We start from the raw sequence: 27,312 nt of genomic DNA on the forward strand, positions 1-27,312 counted from the left end.
GAGGATGGTTAGCTTCAACAAAGTGAGCTGCTACTGGATAGTCAGTGTTCTTACACCTGATTGAGCTGTGGTGTTCAGCTATGCATTGTTTTAATTGTATTTTTGTTTGTCCTACGTAGGCTTTCCCACATGGACAGGTGATGAGATAGATGACTCCCTTTGTCTTGCATAAGATGATACCCCGAACAGGGATTTTTCGACCTGGGTGTCTGAAGAAGGATGTTTTTGTAGTGCTATTGCACTGTGCGCATGAGCCGCATTTGTAGTTCCCATTTGGAATGGGTGTCAAAAGTGTGAGTGGGCTCAGGGGGCAGGTCAGATAAGCTATCCCCAATAATGCAACCTCGCTTATAGTCCACCAGTGGGGGTTCCTTGGAGAGGTGTGCAATTATTTTGTCTGATTACAGAATATGCTTTTTCAGGATTACTTTCATTTTCTCCGAACACATGGTGTACTTAGTGCAAAATACTGTTGCGTTGTTTTTCTTATTTGGTTTACTTTTTTAGCAATTCCTCTCTTGGTTTTTGAGATATTTTCATCATTGTAGCATCCAGAGTTTTGTCCTTGTTGTCCTTTTAGTCATTTTGAATTTATCTGTCATTTTCTTAGCTTTGCTGTCAAAATCTGACTGGAGGCCACAGATTTTTTAAACCCTGCATAACTGGCTACATGGTAGACCATTCTTGAGGGGAAGGGGATGCATACTATCCCCACATAGCAGGGTATTGTGGTCTGTGGGCTTTGTGTTTACATCTGTGTGTAATGCATCATTCTCTTTGATGATCCATAAGTCCAGGAAGTTTATTTATTCTCATCAGTCTGCATGGTGAATTTGAGATATTCAGAGCTCTCATTTAGCAGAGTTTGGAATTAATTTAGTTCCTGCTGACTTCCTTCCCAGAGCACAAATACAGTTGAAGTCGGAAGTTTACATACATTTAGGTTGGAGTCATTAAAACTAGTTTTTCAACCACTCCACACATTTCTTGTTAAGAACTTTAGTTTTGGCAAGTCGGTTAGGACATCTACTTTGTGCATGACACAAGTCATTTTTCCAACAATTGTTTACAGACAGATTATTTCACTTATAATTCACTGTATCACAATTCCAGTGGGTCAGAAGTTTACATACACCAAGTTGACTGTGCTTTTAAACAGCTTGGACAATTCCAGAAAATGATGTCATGGCTTTAGAAGCTTCTGATAGGCTAATTGACATCATTTTAGTCAATTGGTGTACCTGTGGATGTATTTCAAGGCCTACCTTCAAACTCAGTGCCTCTTTGCTTGACATCATGGGAAAATCAAAAGAAATCAGCCAAGACCTCAGATTTTTTTTTTGTTGATCTCCACAAGTCTGGTTCAATTTCCAAATGCCTGAAGGTACCACATTCATCTGTACAAACAATAGTATGCAAGTATAAACACCATGGGACCACACAGCCGTCATATCGCTCAGGAAGGAGACGCGTTCTGTCTTCTAGAGATGAACGTACTTTGGTGCGAAAGTGCAAATCAATCCCAGAACAACAGGAAAGGACCTTGTGGATATGCTGGAGGAAACAGGTACAAAAGTATCTATATCCACAGTAAAACGAGGCCTATATCGACATAACCTGAAAGGCCGCTCAGCAAGGAAGAAGCCACTGCTCCAAAACCGCCATAAAAAAGCCAGACTACGGTTTGCAACTGCACATGGGGACCAAGTTCGTACTTTTTGGAGAAATGTCCTCTGGTCTAATGAAACAAAAAAGAACTGTTTGGCCATAATCACCATTGTTATGTTTGGAGGAAAAAGGGGAAGGCTTGCAAGCCAAAGAACACCATCCCAACCGTGAAGCACGGGGGTGGCAGCATCATGTTGTGGGGGTGCTTTTCTGCAGGAGGGACTGGTGCACTTAAAAAAATAATGGCATCATGAGGCAGGAAAATGATGTGGATATATTGAAGCAACATCTCAAGACGTCAGTCAGGAAGTTAAAGCTTGGTCGCCATTGGGTCTTCCAAATGGACAATGACCCCAAGCATACTTCCAAAGTTGTGGCAAAATGGCTTAAGGACAACAAAGTCAAGGTATTGGAGTGGCCATCACAAAGCCCTGACCACAATCCCATAGAAATTTGGGGGCAGAACTGAAAAAGCGTGCGCGAGCGAGAAGGCCTACAAACCTGACTCAGTTACACCAGCTCTGTCAGGAGGAATGGGCCAGAATTCACCCAACTTATTGTGGGAAGCTTGTGGAAGGCTTCCCGAAAGGTTTCACTCAAGACAAACAATTTAAAGGCAATGCTACCAAATACTAATTGAGTGTATGTACACTTCTGACCCACTGGGATTGTGATGAAAGAAATAAAAGCTAAAATATATAATTCTCTCTACTATTATTCTGACATTTCACATTCTTAAAATAAAGTGGTGATCCTAACTGACCTAAGACAGGGAATTTTTTATTTTTAAGGTGTATGTAAACTTCTTACTTCAACTGTACATAGTCTATGTATCTCTTCCATAGGAGGCTTTTAGAAAGTAGGGGGTGTGTCTCTGTTTTGTAAATGAGTGCTTCCTCAAATTGTCCCACATACAGGTTTGCATAGTTGGGGGCAAAGGCGGAGCCCATGGCTACACCCTGAATTTGACATGTAGTTAATAAATCCAATGTGAAACGTGGGAGAGGCAGGTAGCCTACAAACACACTGGCAAAGATTTTAAACTGGGAGGTAGGCGGACACTGGAATATATTTCTAAGTGACAAGGTGAGGGCTTTGCATAGGTGCTTTGTTGCATATGCAGAAATCATAAAATAACGTTATTAACCGGTTCCCATGCTTTTAAAATAGCGGTTATGTTTCGGAACAGTATAGATCACTTTCGTTCTCGGTTCTGGTTCTGTTTCTCGACAAACTTTGTTCTTTTACGGTTTTCAGTTCTGTTCCCTAAACCGGTTCCAAACCCTGCTTGTGAGTGAGATTTCCTAGATAACTGTGTTCTTCTAATAGTGAGATGAGGTGTGCTTTCATATCATATGAACACAGACACGAGTGACAGGGACTGGCAATTGATATCATCCTTCACATGTGAGGGCCAATGCAATGACGGTTATGTCCTCCTGTATCCAGCTGTCTCTGGATAGTCCTATTTCTGGAGAATGCCATCGGCACACAATTAATCAGCCCACCCCCGGACCAGGTTGAAGTCCAGCTGAGAACAGGATGACCTCATCTGGTGGGCCAACACAGTGCAAAATCAGCACACCAACGTCACACCGCCCATAAACAATGTCAATTGATTTGTGTGGGAACTGACTGTACACTGTGTGTTCACACATCTAACACTGTCATCATGTTTGGAATACATGTATAGTATACATCAGCCACATGTTACATTCTAGTGATTATGGCCCATGAATGAATGAATAAATTACTGAATGAATGGATGGATAAATGAACAAACAAATGAATGCATTTATCCACCTATTGTGGTAAAGCAGAGGTAATTTTTTATCTAGCATAGTACAGCTTAATACAACTGCAGCCTTCCGTATAGAGATGCATAATGTGACCATGAAATCAATGTGCTTAGCACAGCTAATCAGAGACTAGAGAAAGGATAAATGTAAGAGAGATCAAGCACTAAACACACACTGATTGTGTCAGCTTAATTCAGCTTTCAAACAGCCACTTAAAATCGAACCCCCTCTTTTAATCTGTTTTTATCTGTTCATCTCATTCTTAAATGTTCCCTCCTTTCGCACAGAGCGATAAACATCATTACACCTCAACGGTGAGTGAACATTTCATCAGCGCAAATGACTCACAAACATTTTCTGGATTTTTTTTCTGCTCTGTATGTCTAATATAAAAAATCGAAACGGTTGTGCTTTTGAGCAGTTATAACCAGTCTTTCAGTTATTTCCCCATAAAACTGAGTTGGAATGATAAGCAAACATGACATGATGTGTATGCCTTAGCGATCGCCAACAGGACCACTGAGATAGTGCTGGGTGAGTCACGTCATAGGACCTGTCACTACACATCACGGTGTTCACCTGACTGGGCTGTCAGGGCCCTGGGGTAGCAGTAGGGCCCCTACTACCCACCGTACCCCAGCCCTATGAATAAAGCTCATGCATCCACAGATCCAAGACTAGGTAGCCATTTTGGGTCTGGGATGGGTCTGTGTATTCAGAGGGAGGATGGAGGAACCCTGTCCAGCACCGTCTGTTCACCATCTCCCCAGGAGCTGAGCTCAAGATGGTCCATGTGGCCATGCCAGCTACAGCAAAACCCACTACCAACCAGTACCTAATATTTCTATATTTCTTAATTCCATTACTTTACTTTTTAGATTTGTGTGTATTGTTGTGTGTTGTTCGATTGGAGCTAGGAATACAAGCATTTCGCTACACCCGCAAAAATTGGATTTGATTTTGACAGACCTAGTGGAGAGAATTATGACAAACTAGCTCTGAGCACCATTTCACACTGAAATGTGTTGACAGAGGATCGTTAATGGGGCTACACACTGACCTTTCCCTACCCATTAGCACTACCTAAAACATCATGATGTCTCTCATCATCCTGCCCAGTAAGATTGAGTAGCACTACATTTATGTCAAAATGGCTGTATTTCAAATCACACAGATTCAATGCTTGAATGACATCACGCTGAGGGATGGTGGTGATGAGCTCATATTAGAGTGTACAAATCACAGTTCTCCTCTCCTCTATCTATATCCACCTTCATCTGCTCTTTTGTATTTTGTCACAGACCCAAAAATCATCCATTACTCATGCCTGGTTTGCCTAATCAGCCTAATAAGTGTAATGGAGACATCTGTCCAGAAATAATGACTCCATTCATTCAATTTGCCATAGAGCTCTATGTGTGCCGCATGACCCACTTATACGCCCTAAAACTATAAGATCCGTTCTAAAATGCTTTCTAAATGGAGTAATCTTCAGTGTTCTAGATATATACGCTTCTAGTAGAAGGAGACAGGCTGGTTAAATGCACTTCCTTCTTCAATATACACTTTATATGCTGTGGGCAATTAGACCTCTTCAGATCAGAGACGGCAAAACACATAAAACTCAGTCCCCCGTGAAAACGCAGAGTTCTACAAAGCAAATGCTCTTTTATGTCGGACTATGTTTGCATTTGCCAACATAATCCAACTGGGTTGTGAAATAAATGAGGAGGAAAATGAGAGTGACGTGTTTGATAAGACATGATGAAGGTCACAGGGACATGGTGAAGCTCAGTTCATGAAAGGAGCGAAGATTGGCAATTTGCATTTAGGAACCATGTTAAAATCCCTGTAAACTTGACAGTCAGTTTGCTATAGATAGAGTTGATGTTGCCTTTTTGCTGGTTTCCCCATCTATCTTCAGGGAGATTTATCTCGTTATAGAAAGAAATGCATCCTCTTCCACTGAGAACACGCAGTACTGCATATAACACAGGGTCAGTATGTGACAAATAAAGTCAGCCCACTAAACTAATAATGATAAAAACATGGCAGTGATTAATATCCAATCATTGGGCCGGTGCATTTGTGTTTTTGTTTACACCATCCATAATGCTGTGCGACCCAGTCATAGGTGAGTTATTACCTGGCAGGATGACGGGGCAGTAAAGACTAATAAATCAATAAGTGTTATAATGTTTAAAGCATAAATATGCCTGACGTAGATGAGTCCCTGGTCCCTCCCTCCTTGAGTGGTGCTCTGTGTCCTATAGGAGCCTGATAGGGGACCAAGTTGTTCACCCTGTCGCTGTGGGCCCATTCTCATTCAGACTGTGCACCACACTGGATCCCCAAGTCCAAATGCAAGATGAAAACCGCTAGAAATGCATGTATTCAAAGGCAATATTTAGCATGCATCACTATTGGAGACTGAGATGCCAAAGTGAAGAGGTTGTGAAGTGTCTAGGTTATCTGACTTCTGTTTGGATAGAGGAAAAGAGATAAGCAAGAGGATGAGGAGAAAGTTGAGGAGGAGGAGGATGAGGAGGAGGATGGTATCTGGATATGAGGGATGGAGAGCTATAGTGCGAAAGCAATCAAGCCCAATAGAATCAATTGCAGGATAGTGACCTTGGGGAAATACCCCTTAGATCCAGTCAATGATGGATCCTCAGCCCAGAATGTCTAACCTCCTGGAGGACCTGGCCAGTCAGTAAGACGGACCAGGCAGCTAATATAATTTCCTGATAAATTCAATTGGAAAACATCAGGGATTCCCATGATCGACCCAACAACAGCCTCACATGATGACCATTAAAGTGAGGCTCAAAATCCCCTATGGCAGCTACAACTATAAAGATTCTATTAAATTACTAGAGGGGTTATGTCATAAACCCTCAATGTTCCATAATGGGGTGAAAATGGCAGCCATCTTGATCAGGGAGAAATCCAAAACCAGATTAATTGGAATTAACGGCAGTGGAGGCATAGGTGATGCATTTCCTGCTTTTACTTACGCAGGACAATAAAAGTAAGGCATGCGATCTATCAGAAATTGTGTAATGGAATTATAGTCGACCTAAAATATTGTCATATAATTATAAACACAGTTTATACTGGTTTTATACAAATGTTCAGTATAAATAGCCTCTAAAATATACACTGAGTATAGAAAAATCCAAGTGAAAGCTATGATCCCTTATTGATGTCGCCTGTTAAATCCACTTCAATCAGTGTAGACGACAGGGAGGAGACAGATTAAAGGATTTTTAAGCCTTGAGACAATTGAGACATTTTCCATTTTTTTATTTCACCTTTATTTAACCAGGTAAGCTAGTTGAGAACAAGTTCTCATTTACAACTGCGACCTGGCCAAGATAAAGCACAGCAGTGCGACACAAACAACAACCCAGAGTTACACATGGAATAAACAAGCATACAGTCAATAACACAATAGAAAAAAAGAAAGTCTATATACAGTGTGTGCAAATGGCGTGAGGAGGTAAGGCAATAAATAGGCCATAGTAGCGAAGTAATTACAATTTAGCAAATTAACACTGGAGTGATAGATGACCAGATGTGCAAGTAGAAAAACTGGTGTACAAAAGAGCAGAAAAGTAAATAAAAACAATATGGGGATGAGGTAGGTAGATTGGGTGGGCTATTTACAGATGGGCTATGTACAACTGCAACGATCGGTTAGCTGCTCAGATAGCTGATGTTTAAAGTTAGTGAGGGAAATATAAGTCTCCAGCTTCAGCAATTTTTGCAATTCGTTCCAGTCATTGGCAGCAGAAAACTGGAAGGAATGGCGGCCAAAGAGGTGTTGGCTTTGGGGATGACCAGTGATATAAACCTGCTGGAGCACATGGATTGTGTATGTGTGCCATTCAGAGGGTGAATGGGTAAGACAAAAGAGTGAAGTGCCTTTGAACGGGGTATGGTAGTAGGTGCCAGCCACACCGGTTTGTGTCAAGAACTGCTACGCTGCTAGGTTTTTCACACTCAACAGTTTCCCGTGTTTATAAAAAATGGTCCTCCACCCAAAGGACATCCAGCCAACTTGACACAACTGTGGGAAGGATTGGAGTCAACGTGGGCCAGGCCAGCAATCCCTGTGGAACGCTTTCCACACCTTGTAGAGTCTGGGGGGGGGGGGGGGGGGGGGCGGGGGGTGTAACTCAATATAAGGACACTGTTCCTAATGTTTGTTTTGTTTTCTTGGAAAGCTGTGAGTTTGACTGCATTGTTTGAATAAAATGTTGGCATACTGGCAGTTAATTTGAAATATTACTGGAATGATTCCCCTGAAACTGGTTGGATGTCTTATCACAGTTTTGGCAAACCATGGTTGACCAACTACCTGACCAACATGGCTGACCTTCGGACCATCATAAGAAGTTTCCATTCTAGTATTCTAATTCCTAATTCTATGGCTACATCAAACACAGGAAACTGAGTGTGTTACGGTCTGCAGCCAAGGGGCATCAAAGCCAAGCGCGCAAAATTATTAATTTAATAGCAGAGAGGTAATCCAGTCAAAACCTAGTTATCGCTCAGCAGACCAAGTGGAAATACATTTTCCCAGCTTTCTCCCTCAGAGTTGAGGCTCAGCTGGCATGGCTAGGGGCATAGATTTTTCCTTAATTTGCCTTTGGGTGACAGAGGAAAATGCTGAGTAGGGCGAAGCGAACGAGCTAGTCTAACATTCTACATGAATTCACTGCAGATTAGCGGAGTTAGTGGAGGCATGAGATAAAGACAACTTTCCAAGCACCTCCTACACTGTAAGACTTTTCTGTAATTTCAACCGTAAAATACTGTAGAATGTACAGTAAAATACCATAAATGTGTTTTACACCATTAATGCTGTAGATTGTATGCCTCCTGTGAAATTACTCTGACATACAGTAGCTTATGCCTACTGTAGATTCAAATGATCCATTTCTGGTGCCAACCTCATGCTGTCAGGTGAGACACATGAAGCTCAGACTATTTTAGTAAATATCTTTGTGAAGTGGCTGTTAGGTGGAATAATATTTTTAGCAGCAAAATTACAGTATTAAGCTGGCAACTCTGGTCTATTTGCATGAAGCTCCTTAGTAAATATTGTAGCACAATAAAACATACTGAGAGTCCCATTATTCTAGGTATTAAAGGTTGGGGATTTTTGTAACAATGTAAAAACAGTGCAGTAGCTCTGAACGAAAGAAGAACCTGACTGTCTGAAAAGAAAAGTTAACTTTATTGATGTAGTATCAAGGTAACTCAACAAACCGACTGAGAAATGATTCATACAGTAGACAAATAATCTGCAATAACCCTTGACAAGGTAAATACACTTCAAGGATTTATGTTCTTTTAAATGTTGCTTTTACATACAGTAGATAAACAGCACCAGAACATCACATCTCAGTTTTGTGGGTAGAATACAACAAAAGTTTGCCTTACGTAACCATAAAATACCACAAAATAGCTGGCCTATTTGAAGTAGAGGCCTCAAAGTATTTTATTGAGAAGAATAAATTCCCCAGGGGGAATATGACAAAATAGAATGTGTGCCTAAGCCTTTTATACCAAATATACCACAGCCTCTATCGCTAATGCTGTATCAACACAATGACAATCACTTTCAGATGCATTTCATTTCTCTAAGAAAGCATTACAACCATCTACTATTGTGCAATGCACACAGCATTCATTGAAATTAAGATGCAATTGGGAATCAATGCAATGTTCCCTTTGTAGTCAATCTGTTGTGTAAATCCTTAACTTCATGTGTGCATAGTTTTCAAAAGTAAAAAGGCGATATTGCCAGCACCACGGACGTCTCCTACAGATCAAAATATATTTCGAACTGTGCATTCTCAGTACTGAATCCTCTTCTGTGACCAAGTGATACTATTGCTTCGAAAATAATCCCCCATCGCCAGAGGCACATGGTCTGACATGACATTTTATTAATGAGGTCCTGGTTATCTATGAAGAACTAATGATGGTCATCTCTCTATATCTTTCCTTGGCTATATTTAAAAAGGAAGAGGCCTTCCTCCGAGAACAAGACAAGTCAGAGGGATGCCAAGCAACTGTCACACAATGGCAGGCGCCCAAGGTTTTACGGAGATAGCTTAGCTACCTCCCCACAGCAGTTGTTATTTTATCTGGTCTCCATCTCTAGCTGTTCACCTGGCACACACTAGTCAATACAATAGCACCCCACCCTCCCATCTAAGCTCCTATTTCCTCTATTCCATCAAACCTGACTAAACCAAATAACATTCCTTCCTGCCCTAGGACAGTGCTTCTCCAGTCCTCGGTTAACCTCAACAGCACACAATTTAGTTGTAGCCCGGGACAAACATACCTCATTCAACTCATTTAGGGCTTGATGATTTATTGACAAGCTGAATCATGTGTTCTTGTCCAGGGCTACAATAAAAATTAGTACTGTTGGGGGTACTTGAGGACTGGAGTTGGGAAACACTGCCCTATGATAATGCCTGTTCAGATTAAAAATGTTTACCACAAAAAAACTAAACACTTAACTCTTTGACTAACTACACCCCCCACCAACCTTCCTATCTACCGCCCCCAAGCCCCCAAACCTCCCCAATCCCCAGCCTCCAGGCACCCCTGGAGTGAAACATATGTGCCCATATCCCATTTGATCTGCTACACGAGATAATGAGCTCTGCAGAGGTATACAACGCAGCAGTGTGATGATCGAAGGAGCGGGGTGGGTGGAGATGGGTAAATTAGACTGATCTCCTCAGACACTTAGCTATTTGACACAGGCAGGGAGAGAGGGTATACAATGGAGATATTCAAAGAGCAGGTTAGTGTAGGAATATTGAGCCAAGGCTTTACCTTCTCCTGTGGGGGTGCGAATTACAAAACGTATAATAATTAAATGCATATCAACTACGTCAACATTTCTTCTATGTAAATGTAAAGAAATGAAATGCATGGTCCATTTCAGGAGAATCAGATATGTCATGTCCATATTTGTAAAAATGGACATGGCAAGATGATGTGCTTTTGTACTGTTACGGATGGATATGAATTGTCTTTATTAACGTAAAGTATTGATCGATTTAGCTTCTCAATACTTTAATTAAAAAACTATATATTTCACCTTTATCTAACCAGGTAGGCTAGTTGAGAACAAGTTCTCATTTACAACTGCGACCTGGCCAAGAAAAAGCAAAGCAGTGCCACACAAACAGCAACACAGAGTTACACATGGAATAAACAAACATGCAGTCAATAATACAATAAACATTATCCTACCTCATTTGCACACAGTGTGTGCAATGAATGGAGGTAAGGCAATGAATGGAGGTAAGGCAATAAATAGGCCATAGTGGAGAAATAATTACAATATAGCAATTAAACACTGGAGTGATATATGTGCAGAAGATGAGTGTGCAAGTAGAGATACTTGAGTGCAAAGAAGCAAAATAAATAAAATAAGTAACAGTATGGGGATGAGGTAGTTGGATGGGCTATTTACATATGGGCTGTGTACAGGTGCAGTGATCTGTGAGCTGCTCTGACAGCTGGTGCTTAAAGTTAGTGAGGGAGATATGAGTCTCCAGCTTTTTGCAGTTCGTTCCAGTCATTGGCAGCAGAGAACTGGAAGGAAAGGCGGCCAAAGGAGGAATTGGCTTTGGGGGTGACCAGTGAAATATACCTGCTGGAGCTCGTGCTATGGGTGGGTGCTGTTATGGTGACCAGTGAGCTGAGTTAAGGCGGGGCTTTACCTAGCAAAGACTTATAGATGACCTGGTGCCAGTGGGTTTTGTGACGAATATGAAGCGAGGGCCAGCCAACGAGAGCATAAAGGTCGCAGTGATAGGTAGCATATGGGGCTTTGGTGACAAAACGGATGGCACTGTGATAGACTGCATCCAATTTGAGTGTTGGAGGCTATTTTGTAAATGACATCGCCGAAGTCAAGGATCGGTAGGATAGTCAGTTTTATGAGGGTATGTTTGGCAACATGAGTGAAGGACGCTTTGTTGCAAAATAGGAATCCAATTCTAGATTTAATTTTGGATTGGAGATGCTTAATGTGAGTCTGGAAGGAGAGTTTACAGTCTAACCAGACACCTAGGTATTTGTAGTTGCCACATATTCTAAGTCAGAACTGTCCAGAGTAGTGATGCTGGACGGGCTGGCATGTGTGGGCAGTGATCGGTTGAAGAGCATGCATTTAGTTTTACTTGCATTTAAGAGCAGTTGGAGGCCACGGAAGGAGAGTTGTATGGCATTGAAGCTCGTCTGGAGGTTAGTTAACAAAGTGTCCAAAGAAGGGCCAGAAGTATACAGAATGGTGTCTTCTGCGTAGAGGTGGATCAGAGAATCACAAGCAGCAAGAGCGACATCATTGTGTATACAGAGAAAAGAGTCGGCCTGAGAATTGAACCCTGCGGCACCCCCATAGAGACTGCCAGAGGTCCGGACAACAGGCCCTCCAATTTGACACACTGAACTCTGTCTGAGAAGTAGTTGGTGAACCAGGCGAGGCAGTCATTTGAGAAACCAAGACTGTTGAGTCTGTCGATAAGAATGTGGTGATTGACAGAGTCAAAAGTCTTGGCCAGGTCAATGAATACAGCTGCACAGTATTGTCTCTTATCGATGGCGGTTATGATATCGTTTAGGACCTGGAGCGTGGCTGAGGTGCACCCATGACCAGCTCGGAAACCAGACTGCATAGCGGAGAAGGTACGGTGAGATTCAAAATGGTCGGTGATCTGTTTGTTAACTTGGCTTTCGAAGACCTTAGAAAGGCAGGGTAGGATAGATATAGGTCTGTAGCAGTTTGGGTCTAGAGTGTCTCCCCCTTTGAAGAAGGGGATGACCGCAGCAGCTTTCCAATCTTTGGGGATCTCAGACAATACGAAAGAGAGGTTGAACAGGCTAGTGGTATAGGGGTTGCAACAATTTTGGCGGATAATTTTAGAAAGAGAGGGTCCAGATTGTCTAGCCCGGCTGATTTGTAGGGGTCCAGATTTTGTAGCTCTTTCAGAACATCAGCTATCTGGATTTGGGTGACGGAGAAATGGGGAGGCTTGGGCAAGTTGCTGTGGGGGGTGTAGGGCTGTTGACCGGGGTAGGGGTAGCCAGGTGGAAAGCATGGCCAGCCGTAGAAAAATGCTTATTGAAATGATCAATTATCGTAGATTTATCGGTGGTGACAGTGTTTCCTAGCCTCAGTGCAGTGGGAAGCTGGGAGGAGGTGCTCTTATTCTCCATGGACTTTACAGTGTCCCAAAACATTTTGGAGTTTGTGCTACAGGATGCAAATGTCTGTTTGAAAACGCTAGCCTTTGCTTTCCTAAATGCCTGTGTATATTGGTTGCATATCACGGGGGCTATTCGATGCTAATGCAGAATGCCACAGGATGTTTTTGTGCTGGTCAAGGGCAGTCAGGTCTGGAGTGAACCAAGGGATATATCTGTCCATTTTCTACATTTTTTGAATGGGGCATGCTTATTTAAGATGATGAGGAAAGCACTTTTAAAGAATAACCAGGCATCCTCTACCGACGGAATGAGGTCAATATCCTTCCAGGATACCCGGGCCAGGTCGATTAGTAATGTGTTACTTAGGCCATTCGTAAACAGCACAAGCCTCATTAATCAGTATGCATGGTGGTATTGGAATTCCATGTAAGAAGGCGTTATGAATGATTGAAAGCTGGTTTCAGGATTTCAAACAATTCGGTGCGCCTCTATTTCAGCACAACCTATACATCCCCTAGCAGTAAGGGATTAAGGTAACTTGTGATAGACTTCTGGTGAGAGAGGACGTCATTATGGTTGTTACAATGTGAAGTCCATTGGGGCCGAGGGGCTGTGGATTAGTGAACTTTTTAGCACTCTGTGAGGGCCGAAAATAGCAGGCAAATTGCTTCGGCACCTTGTATCGAAACCCGTGGTATGGAGGAATGGGACAGCATGAGTGAAATGTTTACCAAGGCAATGCTTTAGAGTTACCATTCAACTAGGAAAGCACGCGCTTGCGCACACACACACACACACACACACACACACACACACACACACACACACACACACACACACCTTGAAACTGTCAATAGGTTTGAAACTATTTTATTTGGGTGGTGGCTAGCAACATTTAAAACAAAAACGTCAACTTAAATAGACCAGCTCCAATCAGCTAAATCACAGCAAACCCAATCTTGCTGTTCGACTCATAGTGTGTCTACCAACATGTCATCCAAATGGCATATAAATAAGCAAGCATCGGAATTGATGAATGCTAAACACAGTAGGTTTCTCTACTCCTCTCACAAAAGATTAGCTTCGATATCACCACTACTTTGGAACTTTATAAGGATGCTGAGCAGACATATATTCTCAAAATATAAATATCAAAAATAGGATTTGCTTTTGATATAGTATAATAATGACAGAGTGGTGGGATGTGGGCTCCAGGCTCACTGCCCTCCCTAACAAAGGAAGTGTTAGAGAAAGGAAGGAAACAGGGAGGTTTTAGGGAGAGGGAACCGATTAATAGTGGAGGGAGTGAAGGAGGGCAGAGTAGACCGGAGTTTCTGTCAGACAGCACAGAGAGAGAACACAGAGCAGGGGGCTGCAAATACACCAGCGCCAGTCTGCTAGTTGACACACATACTGGAGGAAATCACAGCCAACAGAATCTTGCTGTCCGACTCATAGTGTGTCAAACCAACATGTAGTCCAGTCAACAGTGTCTTTTGAGCAAAGCCACTGTGATTCAATGTGATTGGCATAAACATTGGCTTTATTGCTGGTGCTGTGCGTCACCCAAAGGAGACTTTCAATCCCAACTACTAACCCACCAGATACTCTGATCTGACCCAGAACACCCCCCCCATCCCCCCCTGCAGCTCAGACTAACACTAATCCACATAAGTAAGAGAAGCCAGATGGTCATGAACAACTGCTGAAGAGGCCTGGAGATAAGTGTATTGGACATGCCTCCTACTAGCACTGACTTTAGTGATAGCTACTTTATTGAGGAAAATGTATTTACTATGAATGACTGAGATATGTGGTTGTCCCACCTAGCTATCTTCGGATGAATGTACTAACTGTAAATCACACTGGATAAGAGCGTCTGCTAAATTACTGAAATGTAAATGTAATGTCTGGAGTGCCTGTCGTTGTTTACCTTGTGCTTCAAGTTACCACTGTAAGCCCTGTGGAGGGAATGGAGGATGAGGGAGTATAGCGAAGCTGGTGTGCGGCTCAGGGGAGGCCACCTCCACTCCAATCTGAGTTGTCAGAGCTGAGGCCCTGGGCAGGTAGAGTATCCTTTCCCCAGTTCCCATGCTCCTCTGTCTGTCCCTGAACTGGGGCCCACCGAAGGCTTCAATCACTCCCACCCCTGCCTCTAGACAGAGGGGCATGGGAACTGGGGGAAAGAGTAAAAAGCAGCCCTGTATCCTGACACACCTGGGATAGAGCTGCTCTCCCTGTGGCACTCGCAAGGTTACGCTACCTGCCCAGGGCCTCAGCTCTGACACCCCAGATTGGAGTGGTGGTGCGGAGGTGGCCTCCCCTGAGCCGCACACCAGCTTCGCTATACTCCCTCATCCTCCATTCCCTCCACAGGGCTTACAGTGGTAACTTGAAGCACAAGGCATGCGCTCACATGGGATGTTCTCCAATGCTGGAAGGGAGGCCTGAGTAAAAAAATTGGGAACCACTAGTTTAAAGCACACTTTTACAAGTCTCAGGCATAAATGACAGCTCCAATAAGCCCCCTATGGTGAACCGGATGTGAACAATAGGCTTGTAGATTCATGAATATTTCCAGTCTTCAGTTCATCGTCACTGGTAGGGGGTCCTGCGTGCTCTGGGCATTACTGACTCAAATGAACCAAATGAGTCGATAGATTCGTTCTTTTGACAGAATAACTGGAAAAGATTAGAGTCCGTAAAAAAAGCCAAACTTCCCATCACTAGTTCTAATGTTGGGGTGGCTACTTGCAATATGCTCCAGCATTCAACATACTTATTTACTACCTGAAAATTGAGACACGCCGTTTCATTCCTTCCGCAGCTGTGGGAGCAGGGTCAGTGGTATCCCTTGGCTCCTTGATCTGATCTATAGTCTATATAGGCTAATTATCAAAGTAGCCTATTTTGCATTGCTAACCAAATATAATCTCAGTGACTATTCAAACAGTAAACCAAACAAGAGTCCACCCAAAAAGGTATTTTGTTGAGAAGTAATAACTAGTGATTAGGGAAAGGGGGATACCTAGTCAGTTGTACAACTGAATGCATTCAACTGAAATGTGTCTTCCGCATTTAACCCCACCCCTCTGAATCAGAGGTGCGGAGGGCTGCCATAATCGACATCCAGGTCTTCGGCACCTGGGGAACAGTGGGTTAACTGCCTTGCTCAGGGGCAGAACGACAGATTTTTACCTTGTCAGCTTAGTGATTCAATCCAGCAACCTTTCAGTTACTGGCCCAACGCTCTAACCATTACAACCGCTATAGCCAACTAGCTAGCAACGTGCTTTTTTCTCTGTGACCAAAACATGTTTTATTTTTTATTTTAGCTGATATGGGAATGAATACACAAGCAGCATATCAAACTGGGATACTGTTTTAAGTTACACCGGGAAGTATGCTAATATTTGCTAGCTAGCTTGCGAGGATTTCATGTTACCAAAAGGTGTCCGCCAGTCTAAAAATCCCACTCCACCCACGTGCACCCACGCACGTAGATCAACGGTTTAGTAATCTTTACTCTACCCAACCCCACAAGGGTACATGCAGTGGTAACCTTTACTCTCCCCACTCCCTCCCTCCTACTCATCCTCCTCCTCCTCCTCCTCCTCCTCCTCCCAGTCTGGAGCTAGAGCAGCAGGTTATTGACGTGGGGGTTTTATGTTCACCAATAGGGGTTAAGTACAGGTTTAACAACACAGACCCCGGGAAAGTGAGGGCAGCACTGACACAATGACCTCAGCCACAATCCATCGGTCCGGCCTAGCCTCTGATCCCTCCAGATTCCACACGAACTGTAAACACATCTTGCCTGATCTGAGCCTGCCTTGCCAATCAGACACACATACCCCTCTGGCCCCGTGTGGATGTTCTGCCCTTGAGTTACATTGGAATCTGCTCTGTGCTGTGGACAGTTGGTCTCACCATAGTTCAGATATAATGTGCAGCAGCCTGGTGCCTGAGCCTCAGATGTGCCCCAGTTTGCAGGGTGCACATAGTAGCCTAGTGGTGACGTGACTGGAGATGTAGACCCTGTTGTGTTGTGATGTTATTATGCTTCACGCATGATTGGCTCCACACAAAAGGCTCTGGCCCATCAACTAAGCCCCCGTAATCCACAGTTTCAATATTCCAGGGGATGCCCACTTTCACAAACAAAATAACAGATGCAAACATTATGTCCACTGAAATCAAAACGGGGATGTTTTGATTTGATTGGATGATGTGTGGAAGTGCTGGTAAAGGTGTAAAAAATATAGAAAATCCAGCTACATTTGTGATTTTAAATTTTTAGTAGCACGGACCAATCTTTAAATCAAAAACATAAAAAATGTCAATGTGTGAAATACAAAGTAAATAAAAACCACAAATCAGATTAATCCTATCTATCTTCTCTTCAGTGGCTCACCAAAATGAATGGAAACATTCTCAGTTATTCTAAATGATTCATAATCAATCCACAGATATGTCATGCTTCCATCTCATACATGTAAGCAATGCCCCCCGTCCTTTGCCTAGACAACTTAACACGCTAAATACTCATAATGTTTGCATTAAATCAGCAGCACCCATGAGGACCCCTGTTGTAAAGCCATCTGAATGAGTGGCAGCCCCAGCAGAGCACATACAGGGAGACATGGTGGAGCAACCATTTCAACGACTCAATGACAACCAGGAATAGTAACGTGCAAATTATTATGAGCCTCAGCATAAATCTTTCTCTCACATATGCCTGAAGATAAATCTTTAAATGATCAGTATATCAGTTTACAAGTATTATGTAATATGGCATTTTATCATCTTGTCTTACTCACATCACTGTTAAACTAATGACTACTACTTTTACATTTGTATCTGCTGAGTAACTTCAAGAATCATGTGTCAGCATCACACTGCTTCTACATCCATACAGATCTATAACTAGCACCCCGAAAAAGAGAGAACGCATGATGGAGAGATGTGAAAGAGAAGAACAACATAGTAAAATAATGCTTTGCTTACCCAGAAGATGAGGTTGAAGAAGAACATCGTGTACTTCAAACAGCAGAGACAGCCCCGTGCCATGTTGTACTTCTTGAACTCTAAAAGGAACACAAATGATAGATCCAGGTAAAAGACCACGTATTTGCTGCCTTTGGGTGCCGTGTACTTGTTATTGCTGCTCTTGTCTCCTCCGACGTTGACGCTGGTGTCGGCCGCTGTCCCAGCCTGCCCCTGTGCGGTGGTACCGCGCGGCCCCGTAGAGCCGTAGAACGCGCCGGCGGTGAAGCCGCGGCCGCCGAATGGGCGGCCAGACGTGGAATCGCGGACAAAGTCGGATTCACGGCTATCCACGGATGGGCTGCGGTGAATGGCTGACTCCTCACTGCTGGACTTCTCCATGCTCTGGGGCTGACACTGCTGCTGAGGGGCTCTCTACCGTAACACACTCTACCATGTCTCAGAGATGAGAGGACACAACTCTCCCCCTCCAGCAGTCTCTTCTCTCCCTCTCTGATCTGTACTGGTTCTCTCCAAGCCCAGAAACTCTGAATCTTTCTATCCCCCCAACAATGGCACGACTAAACTGTATCAGGTAAGTAAAAGGAAGACACAGGCACTATTCCCAGCTCTATGTGTCGTCTGCCCGGTGTCCAATGTCTGCCCTCATGCTCCTGAGTTAGCCATGCAGAGAAGTCCTAGTCCAGCGAGGAGCATTATTACCATGATGAGTTACAGCAAGCTACGTCCTTGAGTCAGTAAGTTTCAATAGTGTCCCCTGGATCTCCTTTACTCTCCACACTGCTGTGCTGTGTGTGTGCCTGTGAATCTCTCTCTCCAACTCTCAGCTGCTCCACTTCTTCCTCCCTACTGCTGACCTCAGGACTGATTTCTGCCTGGGGAGCTGGAAACTTTTGCCCCCCCCATACAACACAATCCTGTATCTGTATTCCTCTCTCCTCTTCTTCTCCTCCTTTCCTGCGCTCTCTCAGTCCTCTGTGCTTTGCGCTCTCCAACGTGCTGATGATAATCTGATTCAGTTATTCTCTCTCCTCTCTCTCTCTCTCTTATTGTACAATTCTGTGCTCAGCTGCTCAGTCCCCTGCTCTCTGCATGTGCTGTCAGTCGCAGCGCGGCTGATGTGTGCTATTACCGGCAAGATGCATCTAACAGGCATTCCCTATCCTATCCCCCTTAACTAGAGCACTGCCCTTGTCCCCCCCTCTTCTCTCTGCTCTCCCTCTCACTCTCTTGCTCCCTGCCTCTCATCAGCCCCTCCCCGCTGCTGAGGGAGCAGCCAATGAGGCAGCTGCAGGCGGCTACAGACAACCCGGGCTCCTCCCCTCTGCCCCGACCATGTTTTTAATAAGCTGATCATAACACAGCTTTGACTATACAAGTTCAGCAATTTCCTCAGTGTTGTCCGAGAGGCCATTCATTAATACGAAAAAGCATGAGTCCAAGGAAACGTGTTGGTGGTGTGGGTGAAGGGGGGGGGTGGACTTCTCCGGCGCTGTCTGATGCAACCTTCAAACCTGTGATTTCGTTGAGACACTTGCTATATTTACGCCCAATTAACTTTCACAGTGGCTATTTATTTTCTATTTGTGAAAGGGTGGATAAAATGACATCAGAGCACGATCATGATTAGGAGGATTACTGCATGCAGACTTGCAGAGGCTATGTGCAGCCTTGTCACAAAGTCATCAGTTGCACAATGCCGGCTCACTTCCATGCAAGGAGCACTGATAAATTGGCAGAGACCCAGCCTTTGGAATTATCACACCATTTCAAGCATGGAAATGGGAGAGTGGCTTAAAGATACTCAACACTTTCCTATGGAAACCCAGGGTCAAACACCGACTCTCTCAGTTGTTTCACACATGGAGCTGACAACATATTACAGATCTAATATTCTAGAGATGCGTCCTTACATTTATCTAACCCTCTGGTTTGAAATACAATGTCAGATGCCTAAATGTACATGATCTGTGAACAAAGAGAAAAATGCATTTTACCAGATCAGATATCAACCCCCCCCTGATAGAGAGGATATTTCATTCATATCGTACATGCTGATTTTATGAGATGGGGATGAAAGATTTGCAACCTTTTTATATAGCGTTTGAGTTTCCTTTGCTATGCCACATCTTTTCCTTCAGAGAACTACCGTACAAACAACAGCAATACCATTATCTGTCCAACCACTCACATGGCCCTTTCACAGCGTTGGGTTTGTGAAAACAGCCTAATCTTTACTCTGTGTGCTGTGGTAACGGTCCCTCTCTCTGTCAGCAAGGTGAGGTTGAGTGCTCGTGATGGCTGCAGCTCAGAGACGGATGGAGCAGAGTTCCAACTGAATTGTCTTAAAGTAAACCCAGTAATGCCCTGTATACACAGCGATACACTAATCCATGTATCTTGTGTTTCTACAGAGTATACAGTATGTCGGACTCTAACAAGGCTGACATACTGTAGCTTGATGGAATTGTAGTGGTTGGAAGACAACACGAGACAAAATCACATTATACTAAAGTCTTAATCAGCCAGGAACAATGGAAGTGTTCTTACAAATCACAAACCATTAACATATTTATATTTTTTAATTAGCAATACCATACTTAAAATGACACATGTCCATAATTATAATTAAGTGGTATTAAAAGGTATGGAACTGGCAAACTTCCAATTGCTCCCAGCACTACCACATCTTTCTTGTAAAAAATGACAATGTCAGCGTCACTGTTCATGTCACCCTGGTGTGGGATGAGAATTATGAAAGCAGTCCCACACAGATAGAACAGGGGAGATTTGACCCACAATACTCTGTCCCTGGTGATGCCATGGAGAGCTGAAGAAGCATTGGCTCAGCTCCCGTGGGTCGTCTGATCACAGCCCGTCAGGACCTTAACTCTTAATTCAATATGTTGTGTGTCAGTAGCCGCCACCTCAGAGGAGGACATGCATTCATCAGAGGGCTATTGGTATTTCTATTTATTATGGATCCCCATTAGCTGCTGCCAAAGCAGCCGCTACTCTTCCTGGGGTCCAGCAAAATTAAGGCAGTTTATACAATTTTAAAACATTACAATACATTCACAGATTTCACAACACACTGTGTGCCCTCAGGCCCCTTCTCCACCACTACCACATATCTGCAGTACTAAATCCATGTGTATGTATAGCGCATATGTTATCGTATATGTGTGTGTGTGTGTGTGTGTGTGTTTTGTGTGTGTGTGTGTGTGTGTGTGTGTGTGTGTGTGTGTCTGTGCCAATGTTTGTGTTGCTTGGGCCTCTTAGCTTGCATGTGCTGCTGATGCCTCAACCAGACACAAGGGCACGTTCCTCCTCTCACCCTCCTGAGCCAAGCCCAGCTCAGCTCATTGCCATCCACTCAGCAGAAGAGAACAGAGAGGCATGGGGCTCTGAAGTCCTTTATTAGGCAACCAAAGGTTACTCAGAGACTCAGAGAAACTCAGGAGAGACAAGGTCTATAGCATAGAGTCAGAGGAGTGGGCACAGTAGCAGTGGAGATACAGTGTATAGATGTGGTACAGCAGAGCAGGGTTGGACAGGGATTCTTCATTCTAACTTTCCCTCTGAATAAACCTGGCAGCTCCTTCAATACATGCTAAAAGGGCATACTGGAAGGCGAGCTTCGTGTTCAGTAGGAATTCATCTTAGAATCCTCCATTTCAGGGCTCTTCTAACCAAGACACTGCTGCTTTCTATCATGGTATGAAAGAGTATAACAAAAAAATACAAGTAGAAGTGTAAATATTAAATGGACAGTGTTGGTTCTGGCATATCTGTGTGGAGCTCTATTGAACTAAAGCTTATGTAGTCTATCCAACATTGCACCACCGCCAGCACAACAGAAACAGTAGGGGGTGGAGGGCTGGTTCTTATTTATTTACACAGGAGGTTGATGGCACCTTAATTGGGGAGAACGGGCTCATGTTAATGACTGGAGCGGAATAGGTGGAATGGTATCAAATACATCAAACACAGTTTCCAGGTGTTTGATGCCATTCCATTTGCTGGTTCCAGCCATTATTATGAGCCGTCTTCCCCTCAGCAGCCTCCTGTGTTTAAGAAGCACTTCAATAATTAGACCAATAGTGCAAAGTTGTCTTGGTGGATTGTTTCTCCTTAAACCTATTGGAAGAAATGATAAAGAAAATATACATCTGTAGGATTACGACTCAGGGCAACTGCTCTTAATGGAATCCAAAACATGAAGAAATTAGATGTGTGATCGATCATTAGCCAAAAAACATCCAAAACAATAGCTTTGTTTTGTTTTACAATTAACAAAAATATAACAATTTCAAAGATTTGACTGAGTTACAGTTCACAAACTCAGCAAAAAAAAAAAACGTCCTCTCACTGTCAACTGCATTTATTTCAGCAAACTTAACATGTGTAAATATTTGTATGAACATAACAAGATTCCACAATTGAGACATAAACTGAAGAAGTTCCACAGACATGTGACTAACAGAAATGGAATGATGTGTCCCTTAACAAAGGGGGGGGGGGTCAAAATCAAAAGTGACAGTCAGTATCTGGTGTGGCCACCAGCTGCATTAAGTACTGCAGTGCATCTCCTCCTCATGGACTGCACCAGATTTGGCCGTTCTTGCTGTGAGATGTTACCCTACTCTTCCACCAAGGCACCTGCAAGTTCCCGGACATTTCTGGGGGAAATGGCCCTAGCTCTAACCCTCTGATCCAACAGGTCCCAGACGGGGCTCAATGGGATTGAGATCCGGGCTCTTCGCTGGCCATGGCAGAACACTGACATTCCTGTCTTGCAGGAAATCACACACAGAACGAGCAGTATGGCTGGTGGCATTGTCATGCTGGAGGGTCATGTCAGGATGAGCTTGCTGGAAGGGTACAACATGAGGGAGGAGGATGTCTTCCCTGTAACGCACAGTGTTGAAATTGCCTGCAATGACAACAAGCTCAGTACGAAGACGCTGTGACACACCGCCCCAGACCATGACGGACCCTCCACCTCCAAATCGATCCCACTCCAGAGTACAGGCCTTGGTGTAACGCTCATTCCTTCGACAATAAACGCGAAACCGACCATCACCCCTGGTGAGACAAAACCGCGACTCGTCAGTGAAGAATTTGTGAACAAAATTTGAGAGACATATGCTTTTGTGCTATGGAAAATGTCTGGGATTGTTATTTCAGTTCATGAAACATGGGACCAACATTTTATATGTTGCGTTTATATTTTTTTCAGTGTAGTTTGGATATTTAAAGGCAGTCATGAATCCATTTTGAAGGTGCTAATTGAATTGAAATGATGTCCGTCACATCTACAGTCATAATACCGTTTAGACATTTAACACGATTTCAGGCTCAAACTCATACAGCTTTACTGAACTCTCTCAACTGCCTACAGTATTTTAGGAGTCTGTTTTAAGTTTGAGTAAAGAAAAAGTTTGCCCACCCCTGGACTAGAGTGACTTACAAGCAGGAGCAGGGAGACAATTCCAAAGCCTTGCTGGAAAATGACTGCTTTGCTTCCCACTGCATATGTTAACTGAATGCGAGGGGGAAAATCCAAAGCAATCTCCTAAACCCCAGGATTCACAGCGGGCAGAAAGGGGATACCAACTGATCTATGAAAATAGAGGTCAGCTCTTCAACATTCATTAATCCCGGTCTTTTCTGTTCCTGCAAAAGAGAAAGAGTCTTTACCCTATAGCCTACCACATACTGTATGTGTGCCCTATGTGACATGTGATAGTAGATAATCACCAGTGTGAAAGTCTCATGGAAGACTGAGCGTGAGTGGAATAGGATGACAAAGGGCCTGTTCGCCCACACTATCTCAGCTCTCATTCCCCTTGGTTACTCTATACACTATATACACACTGGGGCTGAAGCTGTTGCTGTGTACATGGAGGACAACATGAAGGACAACATGGAGGACATGTCAGGTGATATAACAGCCTAAATGGACCACACACTTCCAGGAACTCAAATGTCACCAGGGGCCAAACAGAACAAACAAGAGGGGGTCATCCCTAATTTGTCAGACACCAGTCAGTCTCCTGTGTGTCTGGTACCTCCCTGACAATCATTCCGGCTGGCTAAAGGTTATTATACATAGCAATATGGTCAAATACTTACTGTCCTGTCCATCCTTGTCAGTATGCTAACAAGCTCTATTCTGTCTGGCCCAATCGAATTGAGAGACAGACGTCAATCCAATCTGATATTTAAGATTTTGTCTTGGCCTTTTATGATAAAGTCTGACATCCACATAATTGGGCAATGAGACGATAGCGGACATTTTAAGTCCATCCCCGGTGACAATAAAGGTGTCTGGAGAGTGTAACTAATTAGGGATTCATGATGCTCCTTTCCTCAGCAGACCCAACTAGAGGATCATAGGCAACATCCGCACCGAGTTAAAGGCAAGAGCTTCCCTTTCCCACTGTTGAACTGCATTGTTGGTTAAGGGCTTGTAAGTAAGCATTTTCACGGTAAAGTCTACACTTGTTGTATTCGGCGCATGTGACAAGTAAAGTTTGATTTGATTTGAAGAGCTGCCACTTTCAAGGAGCGGGACACTAATCTGGACCCTTATAAGAAATCCCACTATGCCCTCAGACGAACCATCAAACAGGCAAAGCATCGATATAGGACTAAGATTGAATCCTACTACACCAGCTCTGACACCAGTCGGATGTGGCAGGGCTTGAAAACTATTACGGACTACAAAGAGAAACCCAGCCCCGAGCTGCCCAGTGACGCAGGCCTACCAGAACAGCTACATGCCTTGTATTCTCGCTTCGAGAATATGGCCCAGTACATCACTGGGGCCAAGTTTCCTGACATCCAGGACCTATATACTAGGCGGTGTCAGAGTAAGGCCCAAAAAATTGTCAAAGACTCCAATCACCCAAGTCATAGACTGTTCTCTCTGCTACCGCGTGGCAAGCGGTACTGGAGCGCCAAGTCAAGGACCAAAAGGTTCCTTAACAGCTTCTACCTCCAAGCCATAAGGCTGCTGAAAAAAAAATCAAATGGCCACCTGTACTATTTACATTGATGCCCCCCCCCCCTTTGTTTTTACACTGCTGCTACTCGCTGTTTATCTATGCATAGTCACTTTACAAATTACCTCAGCTAACCTGTACCCCCGCACATTGACTTGGTACCGGTACCCCCTATATATAGCCTTGTTATTGTTATGTAATTTTCTTGTGTTACTTTTTGATTATTATGATTAATTGTTTTACTTTAGATTAATTAGTAAACATTTTCTTAACTCTATTTATTGAACTGCATTGTTGGTTAAGGGCTTGTAAGAAAACATTTCACGGTAAGGTCTATACCTGTTGTATTCGGCGCATGTGACAAATAACATTTGATTTGATTGGATTTTTAGAGTGTGTGACAGTAGGGGTGAGCTCCCAGGAAATCAGTGTACATTTATGGTTGTGTTGTTAAGCATCAGGCATTTCAAAGAATGTCAAGAGTTGCTACTCGCAAGAGAAGTTTGTTTGTGGTTGTTTAAAAAACGATGGCAGTGTTAAAGTGAATTTCACACGCGTTTTCACAAACACACTCAACCGTGATACACACTGGTGTAGGTCTGTTTGTTGTAATACAGTGGAAAACTCCCACCTGACATCTCCCATATTCCAACTGCAGGAGAAGACACATATTTGTGCACTGTTCAACCAGAGAGTGAGGAAGCTATAGAGATGACAGAGCACACAGACCTCACACAGATAGAGAAGCCAAGTCCCCCAGTCTAAACAGTAGACCTGCAGGCAGATCCATCACACAGACCTCACACAGATAGAGAAGCCAAGTCCCCCAGTCTAAACAGTAGACCTGCAGGCAGATCCATCACACAGACCTCACACAGATAGAGAAGCCAAGTCCCCCAGTCTAAACAGTAGACCTGCAGGCAGATCCATCACACAGACCTCTCACACCTAGAGAAGCCAAGTCCCCCAGTCTAAACAGTAGACCTGCAGGCAGATCCATCACACAGACCTCACACAGATAGAGAAGCCAAGTCCCCCAGTCTAAACAGTAGACCTGCAGGCAGATCATCACACAGACCTCTCACACCTAGAGATGCCAAGTCCCCCAGTCTAAACAGTAGACCTGCAGGCAGATCCATCACACAGACCTCACACAGATAGAGAAGCCAAGTCCCCCAGTCTAAACAGTAGACCTGCAGGCAGATCATCACACAGACCTCTCACACCTAGAGAAGCCAAGTCCCCCAGTCTAAACAGTAGACCTGCAGGCAGATCCATCACACAGACCTCACACAGATAGAGAAGCCAAGTCCCCCAGTCTAAACAGTAGACCTGCAGGCAGATCATCACACAGACCTCTCACACCTAGAGATGCCAAGTCCCCCAGTCTAAACAGTAGACCTGCAGGCAGATCCATCACACAGACCTCACACAGATAGAGAAGCCAAGTCCCCCAGTCTAAACAGTAGACCTGCAGGCAGATCATCACACAGACCTCTCACACCTAGAGAAGCCAAGTCCCCCAGTCTAAACAGTAGACCTGCAGGCAGATCCATCACACAGACCTCACACAGATAGAGAAGCCAAGTCCCCCAGTCTAAACAGTAGACCTGCAGGCCCATAACCGTATATGAAAGAATGGAACGTCAGCAATATGAATCTTATTCAGTTCAGGGGAAAATCTGCAGAGTGTTGAAGTCAGGCCCCGGTCATCGATTTATTGGCTGTAAGGTCATTTAAAGTTCACTGTAAGCCTTCGAACAGTGTGTGGAAACCATCCATTCGTCTTCAACATGAGCTAGATTCAACTCTTAGATTCTGAAGATTTGTGATTTCATTTTGCATACTGTGGATAACGCAAAGGTTCACGAGAATCACACATGCACAGATGTGCACATACGCACACACATGGACGTACACACTCGCAAGCCCACACATTATTATATTAAATAGCCCTTTTGTGCAGGGAAAACGGAACAAAACAAAGCAAAGCAGTATTTGCCTTTGAATTAAATGGTATTTTCAGGTGAACAATGCACACACTGCTTGACAAATGCATCCCTGAGAGCTACTGTCTGTGATAAATGTTGAAAGCCGTGGGTTTCCTACCCTCTGCCTCCTCTCTGTAATGCCTTGAATCCATTGTCTTGCAGAAACTGGGGACCAAGGATATTTGAAGCCATCAACCAAGCAAACCTACATAAGTCCCTACACACAGCCAGCGCACACTGCAGAGGGTTGCCTGCAACATTGATGTGAGATGCAAAGCTTTAAAGCTACAATCTGGGATTTGTTTTAGCTTTAAGAGACAGGGATCTCTTTTTAAAAGGTCATTATCAGTTACACTTGCCATGATGGATGCCTTTCCGTCTTCACACTTACACAATTCTAATAAAACACACTCCGGAAATTAGTGACGGAAAAAAAACACTTCCACTTCTATAGTTAGTGACAGTGGGTTAAGTTACTGGCCCTAGACTAGTAGGAGAAAAGACGAGTGATCCGGGGGGCTTTTATTTTGGTCCGGTAGGGAAAAGAGAGACGGATAAAGGGGGATGTGGTTTACGCCCCCCTGG

At 43.8% G+C, this 27,312-nt stretch overlaps 1 protein-coding gene across 5 annotated transcripts in view; it reads right to left on the minus strand.

Annotated features, from left to right (window-relative positions):
• Positions 1-27,312, minus strand: part of LOC115197410 (tetraspanin-9) — a 319,821-nt gene that overhangs the window by 139,490 nt on the left and 153,019 nt on the right. For 4 of the 5 annotated variants that reach the window (XM_029758905.1, XM_029758907.1, XM_029758906.1 and 1 more), the window contains one exon: positions 17,727-17,806. In XM_029758905.1, coding sequence (XP_029614765.1) covers positions 17,727-17,789 — 63 coding nt within the window. In that variant the 5' untranslated portion in view covers positions 17,790-17,806. Of the gene's footprint in view, positions 1-17,726; positions 18,923-27,312 lie in introns of those variants that run through there. The other variant, XM_029758903.1, reaches the window with a different exon arrangement.

Source organism: Salmo trutta, chromosome 7 (genome assembly GCF_901001165.1).
Source record: "Salmo trutta chromosome 7, fSalTru1.1, whole genome shotgun sequence".
Taxonomy (NCBI): domain Eukaryota; kingdom Metazoa; phylum Chordata; class Actinopteri; order Salmoniformes; family Salmonidae; genus Salmo; species Salmo trutta.